Source organism: Electrona antarctica (genome assembly GCF_951216825.1).
Source record: "Electrona antarctica genome assembly, chromosome: 15".
Classification (NCBI taxonomy): domain Eukaryota; kingdom Metazoa; phylum Chordata; class Actinopteri; order Myctophiformes; family Myctophidae; genus Electrona; species Electrona antarctica.
This window is the reverse complement of record NC_136796.1, coordinates 25,249,418-25,271,071: the sequence shown is the minus strand read 5'-3', so window position 1 is coordinate 25,271,071 and position 21,654 is coordinate 25,249,418. Positions and strand designations below refer to the sequence as shown.

The 21,654-nt window shown below is 45.0% G+C and overlaps 1 protein-coding gene across 1 annotated transcript in view; it reads right to left on the bottom strand.

Moving 5' to 3' along the window:
- macf1a (microtubule actin crosslinking factor 1a) overlaps positions 1–21,654 on the bottom strand; it is a 270,236-nt gene that overhangs the window by 96,735 nt on the left and 151,847 nt on the right. Inside the window, 17 exon segments of the mRNA XM_079522797.1 lie at positions 92–215; positions 552–725; positions 1,703–1,897; positions 2,644–2,811; positions 3,047–3,220; positions 3,647–3,826; positions 3,996–4,229; positions 4,648–4,797; positions 17,667–17,802; positions 18,171–18,262; positions 18,397–18,519; positions 18,907–19,005; positions 19,115–19,222; positions 19,357–19,440; positions 19,716–19,875; positions 20,800–20,993; positions 21,485–21,623. Coding sequence (XP_079378923.1) covers positions 92–215; positions 552–725; positions 1,703–1,897; positions 2,644–2,811; positions 3,047–3,220; positions 3,647–3,826; positions 3,996–4,229; positions 4,648–4,797; positions 17,667–17,802; positions 18,171–18,262; positions 18,397–18,519; positions 18,907–19,005; positions 19,115–19,222; positions 19,357–19,440; positions 19,716–19,875; positions 20,800–20,993; positions 21,485–21,623 — 2,534 coding nt within the window.

Below are 21,654 nucleotides of genomic sequence, written 5' to 3'. Positions count from 1 at the left end.
CTGTTACAGCGGTATATATATTTAAAAAAAAAATAAAGTAACAACACGAATGTCATCTCTTATAACAGAGTAATTGGACTAGCTAATGTACCTGCGGTGCAGAGGATGTCAACAGCTTTGAGAGATGGTGACTCCTCTGTGCTGACCAGGTCTCTGCCAGCTCGCTTTACCTTCTCCAACTGCACTGAACGCTCAGCCAGCTCATCCTGTAACAGCTGAGGACACCACAAACACAACAGAAGTCCTTAACAAGAATGTTGTGTAAGACGTGGAATCCATTGTTGATGAACCACTGTCTTGTTCCACAGACAGTACTGTACGATCAACTCACTGCTAAATTGGGATGTCTCTCTTGTGCATGCATGTGCCTGTGAGTGCACACCATCTACAGTAACTAATTTCTCCATATTTGTATTATGTAAAGTCATGTTTATGTTTCCTGCAATATACTTATCATAATGTGAACACAAAGATCATGTGCAGTACATGTCTATGTCTGTGCATTCATTTCACAGCACTTCTTAATTTCACGGTGCGTCTCTCTTGCTCACCTGTACTTGTCGTAGTGTATTCTGCAGGGTCTGAGGGTCTGAGTCTCCGCTGGGCCTGGCGATGCCGTCGTTCTGTTCCTGGGTGCTGAGCCAGCTGTGGAGGGACACAGCATCGTCCTGGTACTGCTGGAACCTCTCCAACAGGCTGGACAGACGCCCGCCCAGCTCCGACGACTACGTAGGGAGGGAGAGAGACAAATCTGAGTCAACCTGATACATTTACTTCGAACTGAGGCTGTTATCCAGGATGTCTTATGACAAATTCAGCCATACAATATTTCTGTAGCCATTTGAGTGCCTGCCTTAAAAGTAACCATAATCATATACGGCACATTAGCAATATTCACTAAATCCCAGTATTGCAAAGAGAGAAAGGATATTTATTTTTGCCTATGCATCATCGTATCTGTGCATGTGACTGTTTCATTCTAACCTAACTGAAAGGAGTACTTGAATGTCATTTGTAATTCAAAATGGTGATGTGATATCAACTAAAATACAGCTCAAATCAGCTATAATCCCAAAACTTATGCTGAAATGCTACCTGGTGTCATCTTTAAAACTCTTCTGAAAACCCACCTCTATGTTAAAGCCTTTTCTTAACACTTTTTATGGCCCGGAACTTTTCAAAATAAAGGTGCTAGAGTGCCCAGCAGATGAGGGATATTTTACTCTAAAAAGCCCCGCCTTCCATTTCCCCTCAAAACCGGGGAGGTGGAATAAGTCTGATCTCTCTTTAGAAGCGTTAATATTCCAAACGAGATGCATGCTGAAGTCAGAAATTAGGACAGAACATCAGCGTTCTGATCAAAACCATGGACAGCGATGTAGAATCAGAGATTTGTCGGCCGTAAACAAGGAAGTGAATGGCAGCGTGCCTAGCAACGGTCTCTGTCAAAAAAATGATATTAGTGTTAATTGCCATTTTTGTATTGTTTTGTATGTTTCTATTTTATATTTTTGTGCCTGCTATTTTATTCATTGATCTTTTGTTGTATTATTTTACCCTGCGCTGTAAAGCACTTTGTGACAATGTCTAGACAAGTGCTATATAAAAGTGCAGGGGCCTTGAGCACCACTGATATAATGGCATCATACGTACGGTAATTATTTCCCGAAAACTGGTAGGATTTATAAGATAAAACCTTTACCTTGGTGTGCAGGGACGTGTAGCGGTGGTTGGCATCATGCAACTTGTCCGTCACCAGCTGTTTGGTGCCGTCCAGCGATGGGTCAGAACCTCCGGCCTCCCGCTCCAGAGCACCCTGGACAGAGTCCAGAACTTTCTGACCGGAGATGGAGACAAAGCGCAGGTCCGCCTTGTGGCAGATCACGTCTTCAGCAAGCTACAGGACAGAGGGATAATATGGTTTCAATGCCAGTCAAATGGTAGCTATTGTACTAATATCATATTATGTGTACACATGTATGTGTATAACCATGGGAATCACTTAAAGGGGTTAAATTGATTTAGAATGTAATCAAGTAAAAATAAAAAATAAAGGCCTCTACAACGGTGCTACTGGCCTACTTGGAACGATGCAAGTTGGAAATGCATGCCCCACCCAGATATTATGCGTTGGAGCCTCTACAGCAGTTCCCGTTGGGCACTGGCCTACTTGGAACGATGCAAGTTGGAAATGCATGCCCCACCCAGACATTATGTCTGTGTCCCTTGTATGCCCATATATGGAGTTCTTTGTCAGGCATGCCCAAATATGGAGTCTATGCAGACGTCAGAATGATGTCAGAACAGGTCAGCTCCATATATGGACCATGGGCAGGGGCCCTGTCCAGAGCCCGGGCAGAGGCCTTTTTGGGGCGGTTCTGGACAACCGTGGGTCCGACCGGACACCTGGCACTGCACCCCCTGTGGTGGTGTGGAACGCCTGTGTCGAATTTGAAGTCGTTGGGGCAAGCGGTTCTCGAGTTACGTGGATACACACAGACAGGCTTGGTGCATTTATAGATAGATGATATTACAAATATATACATTTAATCAGTTATAGAAAATAATCGATAGTTGCAGCCCTATTATGGGTGTTAACGACTACTGTATAATGCGAGAGTGAAAAGGAAAATGCCAATAAACCTTTTTATGCTCCTCTAGCCGTCCTTTCAGTCCCTGTGCGTCGGTTTCCCCTTCCCCCAGGGAACGGATCTCCTGCTCACACTGTTCTAGCCAGGTGCAAAGGTCTCCGTGCTCCTGGAAGAACTTGGCCAGCTCATCCCTCACAGCCTCGGACTTCCTCAGACGGTCCTAGCAGTAGAAAAACAGTAGGGACACTGGTCAGTGCAACTTAGGTCTGATTAAATTGACTGAATGATAGGTTTCATTTGTTAATAGGTGAACATTAGGCAAAATATGTCCTGTTTAAGCCTAAATACTGTAAACTATTTTTTATTCATAATATTCAATACCAAAAACACAATTAAACCGTTAAAATGATAAAATGCAATGATCGTGACAACCCAAATCAACAAGTTGACAGAACCTGGCAGCTATGGAGCTTCTCCTGGTGCTGAGCCTGGAGCTGGTCCAGGGCAGCACGCAGCCTCTGCTTCTCCTGGGGAGGGACGGCCGAGTCGGGCTGATCCAGCAGGGAGCGGGTGGACTGGGCCACCTGCAGTAACTGGGCCTGCTGGGACTGGAGCTGCTGCAACTCCGCCTGACACACAAGAGTCAAATATCAGAGGTCAGGGGCAGAGGAAGAGGCATAAGCCAGTTCTTTGCTCACTTACAACGGTAAATACATACTCTGTTAATTTAACTCAAATAGTGTATGAATGTAACCAAATAGACCCGTAAGAGTCCAAGACAAACTTCTGAACTGCATTTACTGGAAAAGAAAAATCGCCATTCTGAAGGGGTCAGAAACAAGGAAAGCAAGGAAATGATGGATAAGCATAAGGCTGATGGAAATAATGACAAAAAGTCTGTTAAAATCATGTGTGAACCCGAAGAATAACTTGGTATTTGTTACCCCTTCTCCAATACAATTTGAAACTAGAAAGGCATCAGTCCTAAGTTATAAAGAAAGCAAAAAGATTAAAGTAACAACATTCCACAATAATGACAACTGCAAGTTTCTTACCTGCAGCATATCTGTGTGTGACTGTAGACTGCCCTCTGGCCGCGTGGAGGACAATGGCGCATCAGTAACAGTGAGGTTTGGCCTGGTTCCTGTTCCCCCAGGTTGGCTGAGGGAGGACAGATTCTCCAGCAAAGTGTTTATCTGGCCCTGCGTCTCCTGCAGCTGCTCTTCTGCCTTCGCCTGGAGAGGGAACGAGAGGGGAGGCGAGGCGAGGCGAAGAGAAGAGAAGAGAAGAGAAGAGAAGAGAAGAGAAGAGAAGAGAGTCAAGCCATTGCTTTTCTGTGTACACTAATTTTATGTACTTTGTCCTAATCTGTTCTTAACATGTGCAGCTGCTCTACACCCGTACCCTCTGTGTATTTTGCTGTATGGTGGTGCTGATAGCGGTGTCCACCTCCGACAGGGAGGTGTTAGCTGTGTTTGTCAGGGCACCATACTGCTCCTTCATCCGGCTTAGCGCTCCTTGGAGGTTGTTCCTCTCCTCTGGGCTCAGGCTGTCCCCGTGCTCTGCCAGGAAGTCTTCCACAGAGCGGATGGTCTCGGCCACACCCTCGCCTCTGCTCTGGATGTCCCTCTGCACCTCCTTGTAGAGAGGAGAGAGACAAACATGATGGGTAGGATAAAGATGCAAAACAGAGGTAAACGAATGAAATAAAGAGTGGTGAAGTTTAAATGTTAAAAAAGTGAGAGGATAGGTGAGGCGCATGCAAAGTAAAAGGATCCATACAGGATGAAACTATCCACTGAATTGAAACTATCCACTGCATAGAGTATTACTAAAGATGAACAATGTTTTGGGGAATTATGTTTTATTTTTAATGTATAATTAAATAATAATCAAACATAATTTATATTGGATTATGGTGGATATATGAAAATACAGAAGAGCAATAATTTACGTTGTGTTATTTTTTTTTCTGTATTCATCCGTGTATATTATAATCATTGCTCCCCTTTACATCGTTATGAAAGGGAAGGAGTACATTATGCAAGCTCCATACCTTCAGCTGCTTCTGCTTCTGTTGCAGGGTGCTCACGTCTCCCGTCTCTGTTCCGGCTTTCTGATTGGCCAAGAGGCTGGCGGCTCCGGCCAACCACATCGTGAGGCCTTCCAGTTTCTGAGAACATTCTACCTTTTGTTGCTTGACCACCTGAGAAAGAAAAGGATGGGGAGAGAGAGAGAGAGAGAGAGAGAGAGAGAGAGAGAGAGAGAGAGAGAGAGAGAGAGAGAGAGAGAGAGAGAGAGAGAGCAAGAAAAAGAAAACCAGATACAGGGAGGAAGAAAGTGTGAGCCAATATTGACATGCTTATCAGCCTCTACAGATCTATCAATATTCAATACCATGTGTTCTTTTATGGTCTCCTTGATTGATGTTACGTGTGGTGAAACCCCAAACAAGCAGTTCTTGGTTTGTATAATTCAGTTAGGTGCACACTTGTTCTTAAACCTTTTTTCTAATATTGTGCACACTTTGAGCAGATTGTGTCCAGAGATCGCACACCCACGCACGCTCGAATACACACGCACACAGACATACAGCACAGAAACAAATATCTTAACAATACGACACATCAAACTAATGTCGTTCATTTCAATTGCCATTTCTCTCCTTCACTCCCATTTTCTGGAAAGCAGAGGAGAAAAATAAAAGCATTCTAGTGAGAGAGAGAGGCTTCTCTGTCACTAGCCGTTTTCCGTCGAGGTGAAAGCATTTCCTTCAGTGGCAATCTGAAAGAGCAAGGCAGACAGTTTAATAACACACACAGGTTATATAGCGATACGTGCAGAGTGGCAAACATTGGTTCATTGGCATAGAAGCCTGCATAGTAGTAGCAGCAATGGTGATGATAATATTAACATTATGGGGCCTGGGTCCGTCAAGAGTCAATTCACATGTAACTTAAAATCACAGGCTGATTGATCATTTATTTGGATATTAAAGCCCTTTATGGTAAAATGTGTTTCATTTCTGGGTAAATAATTGATAACATTTGAATGAGCTCCCAACCAAATGTTTGTAGCAAGAATAGCAGTGATCTATTGTGAATTAGTGAAAATGGATTGGTGACATCATTGTTTGGATTATATAATGATAAGATAATAAAGCATTCAAACTGTGAGGTTAGTATGTTTGCATCACATTTGCAATCCCTTTGCCCTTCTATGTGCATTCTATGTGAGTTAGATGTGATTTTAATATTGTGCTAGTAATACTTCAAAGCAGTAAGGACACACCAAATGAGCTCTTCAATGGGCAATAAAGAAACCATGTGTGATACATGCTGGTTATGTTGACAATACTGGTGGTGAGTGCTATATTCACAGCATGCCATTCAAAATCTGACTGGCTTTGATCGTTCAATTTTAACCATGTTTGTCCAAACCTCTCTCTCCCTTGCATTCTGCCTCTGTTTTTCTTGCTGCTTCTCTGTCTCTTGTTTCAGCCTATCCCTACGCTGAAGCTCTTCCTCCCTCTCCAGCTGGGCAGAGAGGGCCTCGGCGCGGGCCTGGGCTTGGCCAGAGGCCCTGTGGAAGGCCTTCTGGAGCTGTTGGAGCTGCCCCAGGAGGCGCCTGCTCTGCTCAGGCACAAGGTCCTGGGCCCGCTCCGAGATGAAGACCTGGATGTCATACACTGCATTGTTGACCTCATTGGAGCGAGCTGCCAGAGATGACTGGAACTCCTTTGGGAGAATAACAAACGTGTGCAACAATGAGACAAGGAAGGAATTTGTGTTTGTTGTTTAGTCATTTCGGTGATTGTTTGATCTAGAGTGCAATGAGTTTGTGCCATGATGTTACAGTAAGTGCTCATCTTACCTTGCAGAGCTGGAGTTGTTGTGTAAGATGATCCAGACTATGGTCTTTCTCTATCACCCCTCCATCCATCTGTGCCTCTGTCTCTCTCAGCCAGGACAGCAGGTTCTCCACTCGTCCTCCCAGGGACTTCTGCTCAGTTGTTACTGCCTCCTGACAGAGAGAGAAAATAAAATGTGTCTAATAACAACCCACTGCCCTGTATTAAAGGACACATTTGTACCATTAATTATATGCCACAGAGGTGACTACTAGGATCTATTGTTCCCTACAGAGGTCATGAGCGGAGAAATCCTGCTCCACGTTCAAGAAGCTGTATTCACACTCCGACACCTGCTCTTGTAGATCCCCCACCACTCTGCTCCCACTCCACGTCCGCTCAGCAGCAAAAATATTTCCACTTCGCTCACATGCTCTGATTCCCCAGCTCTACAATTTCCATTCAGTGATTTTGTTTTTGGACTGTCACTTTACCTTGTAGGAGTCTCTATGGTCTCGTAGGCCTTGCAGAAGACTCTCGGAGGCAGATCTAGCAGACTCGTAGCCTCTATCTAAGCCCTGCCCATCTTTTTCCAGGGCCAATAGGAGCTGAGGGGGGACGTCTTTAGGGCAAGGCTCCGTCAGCCTCCTAGCAGCTTCCACTTCCTTGGTGACCTCAGGTTCGAGGTCACGTAGTTCCAAATCCAAAGCCTGAAGAAAGGGTGGGAGAAGAGAAATGTAGCTGGTAAAACGCAATCATGTTACTGTATACAGCTTACATTCAATTACACAGTGCACATAGGGTAGTGTCTATTTATAAATGCACAATATCTAATGTGTGATATATAGTATAGTGCATATACTACAGTATGTGTGAAATATCTAATGTAACAACCAATGTGATACATGACATCACATACACGTCCAATACTGTTCATGTTGCCCAGCGAATAAAACATTTTGAACCAATGATATTATTCAATGTCTGAAGAGTAGTCTCGAAACATGAGGTAAATAGTGATTTATACATAGTTGCTCACAGGTGTCGCACAACGTCAGCATGCAACTCCTAATTAGCATTCTCACTTTTCAGTACCTCAGTTTGTTTGATGGTGTCATCAAGGGCAATGAGGCTGCGACCAATGGACTGCTGTTGCTGCTGTTTGAGGCGGACCTCAATGTGCCTCACCATAGAGACAAGGGCCACAATTCTCTGGTCATGTTCTAGGCATTCCTGACGGATCAATGATGACTAAAGACAAAGGAAATACAAGACAATACATTGGACAAGATTGGATAACAGGAATTATAATTCAAAATTATAAATATGAATAATGCATCAAAAAGTATATGGAAATGAAATGATAAAAAACGTATACCTTGCCAGTCTTTGCTATACTCTGCCCTTTCCTTCTGCCAGTCTCTTCCATTTGTCCACCATCCTCTTCCTCCTCTCCCCAGCTCTCAGTGGTTGCATCTGACTCAGCAATCTCAGCAAAATCTGAGTCCACTGGAACCGTTTCGGAAAGCCAAGGTGCTGACTCCGGATCCTGCCGTTTTGCAAGTCCTTCCGATGATTTGGGTTCAGTGAGAGCAGAGCCTTCCACCTGCTGTGGCTGCTTTTGCTTTTTCTTCTTTTTTCCTTTAACAGCGATTTTATCAGGCTGTATGCTGGGAGGCACAGACTCTGTCACAGGCTCTGTAGGTTGAGTCTGTGGTTTGGAAGGTGGGGCCTCCTGAAGGCCAGAGGAATCAATGGCAGGGCCGATTTCTGATTGCAAACACACCTCAGGGGTTCCAACTCTCAGGTGTTTATCATCCTTAATATGTACTTTTGGCTCCTTCTCAGGTTGTTTCCTCACAGACTTGACACCCGCCACCATCACTTCCTCAATGCCAGTCTGGGGTTCCTCCTCCAATTGCGTAGAAGAGAACAGTCTCTGCTGACTGGCATTAGATTCTATGGAACTTACTGTGGAGGTGGCCATTTTGTTTGCCTGACCAGCACTTTGAGGCACAGTGACATCACTTCCTGATGTACTGTCAATGTCCTGGGCAGTGCTCTGTTCATCACTGGAGACCAAACTGCCATCATCTGTTTTGGCCATAGTTGTTTTTGTCACTGTTTTTGTTGCAAACGAGACCTCTGATTGTGCTTGCTCATTAACAGGTGGCTTCTCCACTGTCACAGATGGACTTGTTGCATCTGTCACTCTCGGAATCTTCAACTTTTTGTTTTTCTTATTTCGCTTTCCTTGCTTGGCATCCTTATGCTGGTCTAGTGGAACTGTCTCTTGTTTTTCTTCACTATTCACCCTCTCCTCTTTGTCTTTGGATAAAGCTTCAGTTGGCCGGGCATCTACTCTCACACTCTCTGTGACAGAAGGTACCTCATCACACAAATCTTCCTTGATCCTCGGCTTTAACTCCTTTACTCTCACAACATCTCTCTCTTTCAGGGAAGGTTCAGGTAGTCTGGTGGCCATGCTCACACTGTCTTTGGCAGAAGGTTCCTCCACAGTTATATCTGCCTTGTCAATTAATGTCAAGTTATCTTCCATTCCACAAATTATCTTCTCCTCTTTCTCTTTTGCTGAAGCGTCAGATGGCTTGGCATCTACTCTCAAACCCTCTGTGACAGAAGGTACATTAAAGCTCACATCCTCCTTGACAGTCGGCTTTAACTCTGTTCCTCTGATAACCTCCTCTCTCTCTTTCAGTGAAGGTCGAGGTAGTCTGGTGGCCAAGTCCATGACAGAAGGTTCCTCCCCACTTATATCTACCTTCCCAAGTAATGTCAATTTATCTTGTTCTTCAAATCCAAGAATTACATTCTCCTCTTTCTCTTTTGATAAAGCTACAGGTGGTCTGGTCCCTACACTTGCACTCGCTTTGACAGAAGGCTCCTCCCTAGTCAAGTCTTCCTTTCCTCTGATAATTGTCTCCCTTTGTTTCAGTGAAGGTTTAGGTATAGGTAGTCTGGTGGCTATGCCTACACTGTCCTTAGAAGGTCCCTCTACACTTATATCTACTTTGCCAATTAACATCAAGTTATCTTGTTCTAATATTCCATAATTTACGTTGTCCTCTTTCTCTTTTGCTGAAACTTCAGATGGCCTGGTGTCTACTATCACACCCTCTGTGAGAGAAGTTCCCTCACCACTCACATCCACCTTGACATTCAGCTTTAACTTCTTTCCTCTGATAACCTCCTCCTCTCTCTCTTTCAGTGAAGGTTGAGGTAGTTTGGTACCCATTTTAACACTGTCCTTGAGAGAAGGTTCCTCCCTAGTCAAGTTTTTCTTGATGCTCAATGCTGTTTCATCTTTGCCTTTTATTCCACTAACTTTCTTCTTTTCAATAGCCTTTGAGAAGGGTTCTGAAATTCTGTCATCTACACCAACACCCTCCTTGACAGAGGAGCTCACATCTTTCTTGACACCTGCCTCCATTTTTTTCTTCTCTTTCCCTCTACTCATACCTGCCTCTGTCTGTGCTGATATGGCATCAGGTGGCTTTACACTGTCGTCCTTGGCTGGAGAAGTTTCCACAATTACGATCTCAGTGGAAAGACTTTCAACCGGTGGTGCCCGACTGTCCTTCTTCCCCACCTCCTTGCGTAGAGCCTCCAGCTCCTCTGCAGTCTGCTTCTCACTTACTCCTTTCTCAAACACCTTCCTCAAAATACTTTCTTTTGCTTTGAGTATCAAGGCTGCTTTCTCATTGTCTGGCAGGGTGGATTTCTTCTGACGTAATTCACCCTCCTTCTCTTTCTTTAGCTCCTGTATCTTTTTCTCCTGTTCGTTTTGGTTCATGACAAAAGACTCTACCTCTTTCTGCTTGACTGTGAGAGCAGCCTCCTCTCTCCGTTGCTCTCTTTCTTTTTCCTCCATCTTTTCACCGTCTCTATGGACTTTGGACAATGTTGATATCGTAGCATCTGCTTCAAGAGCAGGTTTGCTCAGTTCAACAGATGCTTGAGAAACCTCATCATCTTCAGATTTGGTCCTCCTATCATTTATGACCTCAGCCCGTTTTCCAATGGAAAGCCTTAAAAGTGCAGACGAACCCTCTTGTGTGGATGCTTTCTTATCTCTCTGTTGTGATTTAACAGTATCTTTTGCCAAGTCAGCAACTTTAGCCTGGACATCAGTCGCAATGCATACCATCTCATTTTCTGAAGAATGCTCTGCTTTCTCGACAGGGTGTGTTTCACTGTCAGTTTGAATTTTCCCTTTCTTCTTATTCTTTCTTTTTTTCTTGCTCTTGTTCTCTGACTCCTTAAACAGAGAAGACGTTGCCTGGTCTGAATGTTCAACATCAGTACTATCTCTCGCTCCAGTCTTTATTTCATTTCGTTCTTTTTCCACCTCGGCTTTCTCTATCCTTTCACCCTTTTCACCCTTTTCACTCAGTTTAAGTGTAGACACTTCCACTATGTCTTTCTTTTGTCTATCATCCCTTAAAACTACTGCCGTAGAATCTGTCAGTTGTCTATCAATAACATCAACATGATGCACTGCTGCGACCCTCTCATTTACTGATCTATGATCCATTTTGGGTATCTTGGCAGGCTGGTCACTCGGCTGAATAACATTAGTCTCTTGTCTGACTTTGTACTGTGAACCTTTGTCAATATTACTAACAGCATGAGACTGAGTGGAATCTATTGGTGACAAGGTAGAATCAGCCTCGCTCTCAGTTGTTTGCAGTATCTTACTGGGCCCATGTTTGGAAGCCTCTGATTTAGCGGCTTCATTTTTAGGTTTAATTTCTTTAATTGCCTGCTGTATCCTTTTTTCTACACTGCTAGCAAACTGTGACAACACATCAATGGAAAGATCTGTTTCAGTCACTGCCCTTTCTCCCACTGGCTCTTGCTCAACAACTACCTCCTCTTCCATTATTGCATCATAAAACTGTGACTGCGTTGGCAATGTCTTCCCAGCATGCTCTGTGGTCACCAAGTCTTTTTCTGACAACGTCTCCGAGAGAGAAGATTGTGAAGCCAGGTCAGTGCTTCCACCTGACCACTTAGTATGGCTATCTGGGCTAGACACCGACAATGTAAGAGCAGGGCTATACGTGCCTGTTGATGATGAAACAGGTGAAAAACTATCCTCATATTCACCTTCCATATCCTTTACCAGGATCTTGGCAGCCATGTCACTGGATATAAGTCCTGCGGCAATGGCGCTCTTGAGACTAGAGACCCGTTGACCAGTGGCAGGGTCAACTAAGCCTCCTTTCATCATCTGCTCAGTGGCTATGTCCCTGACCATGTCTTCTGCAACTAGTCCTCTCTTAGACGCCTCAGGTAGAGGGAGTCTCTCTCCACTAGTGATATCGATGATGCCTCCACTGTCTGCCTGGCTTTGGAGCAGCCTCAGAGCTGGAACTGGGTCAACTTGATTGCATGCAATAGCCTGAGGAAGGGTCAACCTGTCTCCTGATTGGTAATCCTGAATGCCTCTGAATGGCTTCACTTCAAGGAAACGTTTTCCTGTCTCTATGTCTATCTTGCCCTTGTTAACAAGGTCTGAATAGGGCAAGATTCTGGCAGTTTGGGGGTCAAGTACACCTTGTGTTACACCAGGAGAAGCCATGGCCTCTTTAGCAATGTCCTCATCCAGCAGACCCTTAGAAAGTGCCTCATTTAGAGTCAGCCTGTGTCTAGTCTCAGGGTCCAAAATGGCACCTGTTGATGCCTGGAAAATGGCAGCACCAGGGTGGGATGATGGACTAACTTTCCCCTGGTACACCCACTCTAGCTCCTCCAGCCCAATGGCTATAGAGCGGTCTACTAGGCCTCTTTCTACAGCATCAGAAACAGAAAGTCGTGCTCCTGATGCATGGTGTATTATTCCACCCTCAGCCACTTGCTTTGACAAAACTTGATATGCCTCATCTGGCCTAATCAACCCCTTCTGAATGGCTTGCTCCAGAGGAATCGGGGACTTTGTTTCAGGGTCGACAACTCCATCCATTTGCAGCTGTAATGTTGCTTTAGTAAGAGCTGTTTCTGGATCTCTGGCTTTTCCTTTGTATGCCTTCTCTAGTGCCACCAACGCTTCTCTCTGGTCCTCCTCTATCAGACCTAGGTTAGCTGCTAGAGTGACTGAAACTTTCTTATCTCTGCAGAGGTCAACGATACCCCCAGAAGCTACCTGGGCTTCCAGAAGTCTAGCAGCTGTGTTGCAGTCGATCAACCCATCCACAGCTGCCTCCCTCAGCCCACGGATCTTCCCTTTCTCAGCATCCACAATGCCAGCTAGTGTTTTGTCTGACTTCAGCACACTCCACATCAAGTCTTCATCAAGGAGACCCTCCCGCATTACATCCTCCATACTTAGGGACTGACTAGTACTGACATCTATGAATCCTCCAAACAGACCAGCCTCAGCCATCAACCTGACTGCAGTGTGACCAGGAAGAATGCCCTGGGCCACTGCCTCGTCTGGCAGAAGCCTTTCCCCTTCCTCTGTCATCAGACCTCCATGCTTGAGTTCAGTGACTAACCTCTCAAGCTCAGCATCCTCCTCAGCCTTCTCTGCTGCTAACTCTGGGGTACTAATCTTGGATTTGGCATGCTGTGCGGCAGTCTCTTTAATAACACTTTTGTGTTTGGCCTCTGAGATAGGCAGAGTATATTTTATAGCCATCTCATTTTTAGAATGAGTTGGATCACCAGTTTGGTCTACTTCAGTAACAGGCGAACCAGTGGGTTCTGTCAGAATGTCCTTGTCTGTTGTGAGTGATGTTGACTTTATTTCGCTATTAACTATGGACATTGCTGCCGTCTCTCCCATAACAGCTTGAGTGATACTGGTTTGGTTTTTAAATGGTGAGCTATTCTTCTGACTGTCTCTATCGCTCAATGCTGGTTCAGTAGCTGCCAGCTTCTTTCCATTAGAATCTTTTAATAATTCCTCTTTAAGCTCCCTAGCCGGGGCCTTGAAACTTTCCCTGGAAGTTATTTTCTTTTCATCTTTCACTCCTCCATCTTCCAGTCCCATATCAATTTGGGCTTTAGCAGACTCACTCTGTTCAGTCACTTTTGACCCGGGATGCAGTATTTGATCAAGCCTTTCATCCATATCTCTTGACCGTGCCTTATCAATGACATTGATGGAGGCATCTTTTGGGCATGGCATGCTTATTGTACAGGTCTCTTCCTCTATCTCCATGTCCTCTCTCTGGTCCTCACGAGCCAAATTCAAATCTCGCCCACCAGGGACCAAACTCTGACCTGCCGCAGCTTGATTAGCCTTCATGGTTTCCCCAGTAACTAATGCGGTAGCTTTCACCAGCTCCACAAGCTCAGGCTCTAGAAGCACAAGCCTTTTTCCAGAGTGGACGTCGACATAGCTGTGGGTCATCAGGTGATAAAGCAACTTATGGTTTGCCTGTTCTTTAGGATCCATGCCATCCATGGTGGTGGGCTCCCAGAAGGGCACTGCTGGTGCAGACCCAGGTGGGGAGGATGGAGGGGGAGAGGAGCTGGTGGAACCCCAGCTGAGGCGGTTCAGAGATGGAGTACCCGTTTGGTTCATGTTGGGGAGAACATCAGGGATATGGATCTTTCTGAGGACCTCCACCACATTTGGTCTCAGAGCAACCTCTGCAGCCTGATTTAGGGACACCATCTGGAGGGCGTCTGGATTGTATAACGCCCCGATGGCATGACGCTGCCTCAGGGTGTTCCTTGTCAGTTCTCCGGAGATCACTCCCTGTTGTAGGGCCTCAGCAATGGGCAGGACCTCTCCAGATTCTGGCCAGAGCACTCCCATGAAGGTCCAGAGGGACTCGAGGACCAATAGAGCCAAAGGAGCTGACAAAAGCTCCATGCGTATGGCCTCTTCCACCCCTAGACGCTCTCCGCTAAATGGGTCCAGAATACCTCCCGATTGTAGCTGTCGGACCAACATGGTACAAGCCAGATCTTGGTCCATCAGTCCATTGCGAACAGCCTCTTGGATTGTTAGACGGTGACCAGAGCGTGGGTCAACAATACCTCCAGCAAACAGCTGAGCTTCAAGTAGTCGTACGGCAACTTTGCGGTCAATGAGGCCTTCTTGAACAGCTCGGAAGATTCCAACTTTTCTCCCAGAACAGAGACATACGGTTCCTCCAGGCTGCTGTTTGACAGGGAGGAGATGAAGGCCAGAGTCTTCATTGAGGACACAACGCTGCTGAAGCTCAGAGAGGTTTAACTTCTCTGCTGTGTTTGGGTCGATGAGCTCCCGACGCTGAAGCCATGACTGGAGCTTGGTGAACGTTCTGGGAGTCAGGAGGCCCATATCTCCTGCCGTCTCTAGATTCAGTCTCTCTCCTCTGGAATCTTTGACACCTCCAGTGTTCATCTGGAGTTCTAGAATACGTAGCCCCACCACTTCTCTGATAAGCCCCTCCTGCATAGCTGCAACCACTGGCAGGAAACGCTGCTGCTGGCCCTCTGTTGGTACAGCCTTGTCCACCAGTTGCAAGGCACTTTCGAACTCAGTCAGCGATTGGCTGGTGTGGGTGTCAATCAGGCCTCGAGCCAGACCTTGCTCCATTGAGAGGCTGAGAGGGGAGTCAGGATGAAGAAGTCCTCCCATGGTGAGCTGGGTTTCCAATAGAATGCGGCAGGAGTCCTGGTCAATAAGACCTCGTTGTGCTGCTTGAAACACTGGGAAGGTTTCCACGGTTCCCAGGTCAATCACTCCAGCAATGGCTGTCTGAATCTACAGAGAGAATGAAAAACAACAATCAATACAGACATACTGGCAAGAATATAAATATGCGCTGCACTAATGATCACTACTTATTTGTTATTAATAAAATAAGAAAACATGACAAGGCTGCACTGTCATTTTCTATATCAGAATTAAATATAAAACGTGCAAAAGTTCTCTGATATACAGCCACAAATAAAACAGGAAAGGGAGAAACCCCACACCAAGTTGCCACAGACATTATCTAGAGAGGGCTCTAAATGTATTCACGAAAGCACAGACATACTTTTTCTACAGACTTTTCTACAGACATACAATTCTAAAAAAGCAGTAAGCATGCAAGAAGCAAAGAAGAAAAGAAAAGAGAAAAGAAAAGAAACCCCCAGAAAGCTCCACAAGGGAGACAGAAAGAAATAAAGTCACATGAAAATGACATTAAAAAGGGAAGAGAAAACATATACTAGAGAGAAATCAACTATAAGCAACGGTAAGAGAGAAAGCCTGCATCACTTACCGTATGGGCTTGTCCCGTGGCACCCACACACTAAACGGGCCAGCCCAGGGCTTGGCAGAGCGAGGCGTGACAGGTGAGAAGCTTGGCTATTAGCATTCTGCATGCCACACTTCCCTGACTTAGCTGTTGCACTAACTAGTGGGCAATGACTTGTTGTTCAGTCGACTTGAATGACTCACGATGGCTTTGGAGTAGGCTGAGGTTACTGCTAGGAAATTCACTGACTCGGAACTACTTTGAATACATAGGAATAATTTAACAACGGATAAAAGACAGATTGAAGAGTTTTTGAACGTTTACTACTATTCTGTCTTAAGATATGGCTGCTCTGTTCCTTGTCTCGTCCGCGATTCTCCTCTGGCAGCTGTTAGTGATTTTCAAGCAAAATGGCGGTTTAAAATTCAAACATTAATAGTATGCATTAGACAGCACAAACAAAAACACACATACAGTCTCATACACACACACTCTCTTGTGATCTGGACACAACATGCTCAAACGGTGAAGTGAGGGTTTGCATAGCTGGCCTCTGGTGCACATACTGTACATTCTAGATTAAAAGTGACTTTATACAGCCTGAGCTTAAATTCACACCAAAGAAATATAACTGTAAAACCACACACAATTCAAGGAGGAATCAATAATGGGGTATAATAATAGTGCAATCATTCAATCAACACCTGAGAAGATAAGATAGCTCATTTTGATGATGCTCAATACACTTTAAATTATAGACATGTGTATGAGTGTATAACCAAAATTCTTACATTTTATTTAAGAACTCACCACTTAAAGAAAAAATGTCTAACGTAACAAAAATATGACAAACGTAAAATTAGAACTAGCATAATGGAGTTCTATGGGTGACTACAGAAATGAGGGTAAAAATTAATGACATAACTCCAAAAATTAATGTGCTTCTATAAAAATAAATACTACAAAAATGAGTTGTATAGCTTCTACAGTAGCTAACTGCTAGCATGACTTATGCAGTGCTACACTACAGCTGCACCTATAAGGCCAAGTATTAGCCATAGTAGCAGTTAAGCACATGTGTTTGATGATGATGACGACGATGTGGTGACGAAGATGACAATGGCCATGAGGACGATGGTGGTGATGATGAATGATGTTACCAGTACACAGTACGTGATAGATCACTCCATGCTAAGGCCCAATTCAGACAGTGTACAGCTCCTCATTCCAAGCTCACTTTATATGGACTGTGTTCTAGCTAAACATGGCCATCAGAACATGGTTCACTACCAACTGGAAGATGAAAGCTGGATGTGCATGGTCTAAAATCACACCATTCCTCGTAACGTCTCCCCTGACTGGCCTTGAAAGATACCGGGGGAGAAGTGATGAGGCATGGAGAATTCTAAACATCCAGTTGATATGAATGCTGCTACTGTCTGAATAAGATCTTGTGAAGTTTAGTGAAACCAAACCAAGTACATGAGTCAGAATTTAGGAATGATGTGGTGATGTATGACCAAGAAATAAAAAATGAATGCACACACTGTCAGGCAACACAAAGCATGCGGTACATTAAACACACTCATTAACACGCGCGTAGCTCGCGAGCATACTTCAAGGTCAAAGCAACATCATCTAATAAAAAGTGACGCACACACATCTTTGATTAAGGGCCAGTTCCTCAACCTTGCGCCAGCAAAACAAGCATCAGTCATAAACGTGGCATCCCTTTCTTCCTGCATGTCCTTCCAGTGACATTATTATGGGTCAGCTGCAGTGTTAAAAGTCCCCATGACGTACCATTTTACTGGTGTCTTAAAAGTAACATTTTACTTCTTTGAATGACCAAAACAAAACCAACATATTTTCAGTTGAAAATATGTTGATTTTGTTTTGGGTATAAAACAAGGGCATCCTGTAATCAACCCCTCTGCAGCCCACCCAACCAACCAAACGTACAACTTTACACCCTCCATCAGCTCCCAGCCCATTCATCCCTTCCTCGGCCTGTTCTACCTTTCTCTCCTCCTCCTTGGCCAGTTGCTGCTCCATCTGCTGTAACTGTTGAGTGGAGCTGTCACAGAGCTGGCTGTAGGTAGCTGTAAGTTCCTCCAGCTGGGCTGAGACCTGCGCTCTCTCCTCTGGAGACAGCCTGCACGGGAGAGGCAGATGGAGAGGTTACGGGTGGTAGGGCCTGAGGGCACATTTGTGTGCCCGTGTGTGCCTGTGTGTGTGCCTGTGTGTGTGTGTGTGTGTGTGTGTGTGTGTTCACATGCATGTGTGCCTGTGTGCATGCGTGTGAGAGCGATAAAGAGAGAGAGAGAAACAGAGAAAAGTTCCCAATTACACAGGAAGGTCATAAGTGTGTTGCTGTGTGTGTCTGTCTGTCTTATCTTGCCAGGATATTCACCTGAGATATGTGTGTGCGTGTGCGTGTGCGTGTGCGTGTGCGTGTGCGTGTGCGCGCGCGTGTGTGTGTGTGTGTGTGTGTGTGTGTGTGTGTGTGTGCTATGAACCTACTTGCTGGCCTGTTTGGATCGTAGGAAGGCTTGTGTGCTTCTGATGGCTTCAGCCACTTCATCCTTCTTAGAAGCCAGTTGCTCTTTGATGGCCTATGTGGGTCACATAGACGTAGGAGGCATGAGCCAAAATAATGTCTTAACATGATTCTGTGTGTCTTGTCGAAAGGTAACCAAGTATACAATCTAATCACTTCAAGTCATACTGTGTAAGTGGTTCCGGTTACCTGTTGAGCAGCCAGTGAAGACTCGGCACTGGGCCCACCGGTGCGTCTCTGGAGGCCGCTGACCCAGCCCAGGAGGTCTGACACTTGGCCCACCCTGGCCTGCTTCTCTTCCTCCACCTCTTTCTGCACGGAGACGGAGGCCGGAGAGATTATTAGAGCCGATGGATCATTTCTGACAGACATGACGCGACTACTTCCTTTAGTACCCGAGAGAACACAGCGGCTCTCATGAGTCCGAGCGTCCCAATTAAGGGCATGTCATAATAACAACGGTGACAAACATGCAGCATGAATAGCAGATCAACAAGCTCACCGCGTACCGCAATGCAAACACGTTGTGAGCTTGTTGATCGGCTAAATTCGGTATAGGGTTTAAGTAGTATAAGTACGTATCTGAAATACATGGCAAAACAAATTCCTGCATTGAACTCATCTCACTACTGTAATTATAGACATTACAGAGAGATACGTTATTTTCATAATGAAGAAATAATTTAATAAAATGTCCACCTCTTCTTCTTCTAGTCTTCGCAGGGCGTCACTGATGTATTTGACGTGTTGCGTTGTCAAGGTGACGAGGGCTGTGTAGCGTGTTCGCAAGTCCATAAACTAGAATGATAAACAGACAGGAATGAAATGACAAAAACACTGAATAAGGAGGAAAAAATTACTATGCAATTACTAATAACAAATTATATCTTTTCATCTCTCTCCATACCTCCTGAGTGATGGCATCAGAAGAGGAGTGCATCCTCCTCCGCTTGACAGGGGACTTGTGGGTAGACTCCACGAAGGCTCTGTAAGTCATCAGCTGTAGTTCATAGTCCTGTCAATGGATACAGACACAGAGTAAGACATTCAGTATCAGACAAAGCAAAGCAGGAATCTTTGTATATCGTACTGTACATACTGTATTTCCCTTGATTTACATTAGAATGAAATTGTCAGACAGTCCCATACCTTGACTGCAGTGCAGTACTGCTTGGAGTGAGTTTGGCATTCATCTAGTTTGGTCTGGTTCTGCTCGATTTCGGCTACTAATCTCTGGAGGGCAGGTGAGAATGGAAATACATGTTAACAGATAGCATTTAAAGAAATCACTCAATTACTTTTGAAGGCGATGACTCTCTCTAACCCTTCTTTTTGTTGGTACATCAGCAAATACATACATGTACCAATATCTTTGTTGCTAAATATAATAGGATTTTCTCATCTTTTTATTCCATACGAGAAATTTTTTTTTCCCTCCAACCCTATGGGCCTGCATGCTAAAGTCATCCATGTGGAGATGAAAATGCTACCACTGAATGTGTCCTTACAGTCTGCTGTGCCAGCTGCTCAGACAAGGCCTTGCTGTCCATCTGTCCAGGCTGTGTGTTCTCCTGTCTCTTGGTGGTCTCCTCAATCCAGCTGATCAGGCCCGAGTGTCCCTCTCTGTACTGCTGCAGCTCTGAGCCCAGCACCTCCAGGTCTGTTCGCCTGGAACACAACAGCAAACAGGGTTTAGGCTTAAAACAGACCCTAATAGGCACAGTTTGGGTCAGACAAAACAGGTGTTTCCAAGTTGAGAGGGGGGGTGCAGCAATTGGAAAGGAGAGGGAAAAAAAACATTATCTGGTTGTGGCCTCCTGGTGGCGCTATAATAGGCCAATGTGAAAAGGGTGCCATTTCTTCTGCCTTTGATGGCAATTGGATAATTTGAGGCATTTTGTTCCAAAATGTCTTTTGCTAAAATCCACCTGTTGGTGGCACTATAACAGGCCAATGTGAAAAGGGTGAGATATATTCCTCAGCCTAGTGGGAAAGTCTGTGAAAAATGTCATGTAAATTGCACGCTGCGTTCATGATTTGAGGCTTTTTGTTCAAAACAGGCCAATCCTGCCAACTTTGAAAGCCAATTAGGATGGAATATGAAATATCGGACAGATCCGGCTTGAACACATGACAACGATTTGCGGGATTTTTGAACAGAATCTGGAGGAGTAACAGGCCGGTCTGGAAAATTTGGGGCAAAGGTTCATCGTTGGCATCCAGGGAGTGTGTGCAAAAACGGACGGACGGACACACACACACACACACACACACACACACACACGGACACATGATGGACGGAGTGCAAAACATACTCTCTCCCCATGCCTTCGGCCTGGTGGAGACAATTAACTTCATAACATTATTGTGGCAGTTTAAGAACTTTCAACTTGTTTTTTTTATGGGGCTTGAATTTGTCAAAAAGAATTCAGAAATAAAAAAAAAGAAAAAGATAGGTAGACACGTTATGAACCTACAGACTGTCTATTTTCGCTATTTCTTTTCCCAATATCACCATCCATCTCCATTCTGTCTAACAGTGTCTCGCTACATACACTCCCATTCATCCATCCCTTCTTTTTAGCATCTCACCTCGTCTCCACCTGCCTCTTGACACCGCTCCACCTCTCTGCCATCTGATTGGCTCTCTCCTGGTGGCGCTCCACATCGCTGCTGCGGTCTGGGTGGAGCCTGCTGAGCTGAGAGCCCGCCTCCTTGGCCCGCTCCACCTCCGACTGCAGAGACTGGAACACGGCCTCCTGCTCCGGCAGCTCCTCCTGCCACCTCTGGCGAGGTGATGGAAGAACACACAGGAATGTTATGTCTCTTTCCAACGTTCCAGACGCATAAGGTTCAGTGATGGGTTTTTTTAAGTTTCCATAATAAAGTAGAAGCGGGGAGGTACAAAAACGAATGAAAAAGTGAAAATAGTGGCCATGATCTTGTAGCTTTACTTTTTTTGAAAGTACCGGTTCCCATAACTCAGAGGCGGTACCACCTGCTGAGCAGGGTCCCAAATTAGGTTTGACAACCTTATCTGAAACTGAGCCGTATCGTACCAGAACCTGTATAATAGACTATACAGCACACAGTTTACTTTGTTCTTGTTGCCGAACATGAAGAAAAAAGTTTTAAAACCCCAAAAAGTTGAGTAAAATAGAATGAAGGTTTTATAATAATAAATATGTCCTTTTTATTTTGATTTGCATAGCAACTAGAGAGAACAGTGTCGGTACTGTAACTGTATGTGTGCGTGCGTGTGTGCGTTGTTTCTTACCCCCAGTTGTTCTCCGATGTTGTGTATGGCCGTGGTGTCAGCAGGCACAATGTCCTCTTCACTCAGTCTGGTCTCGTACTTCCTGACCTGACTCTCTGCCTCCTCCAGGCCTCGCACCAGAACATCTACTGTCTTCAACCTGCAGGAGAACACAGGGGTAGAATAACGTC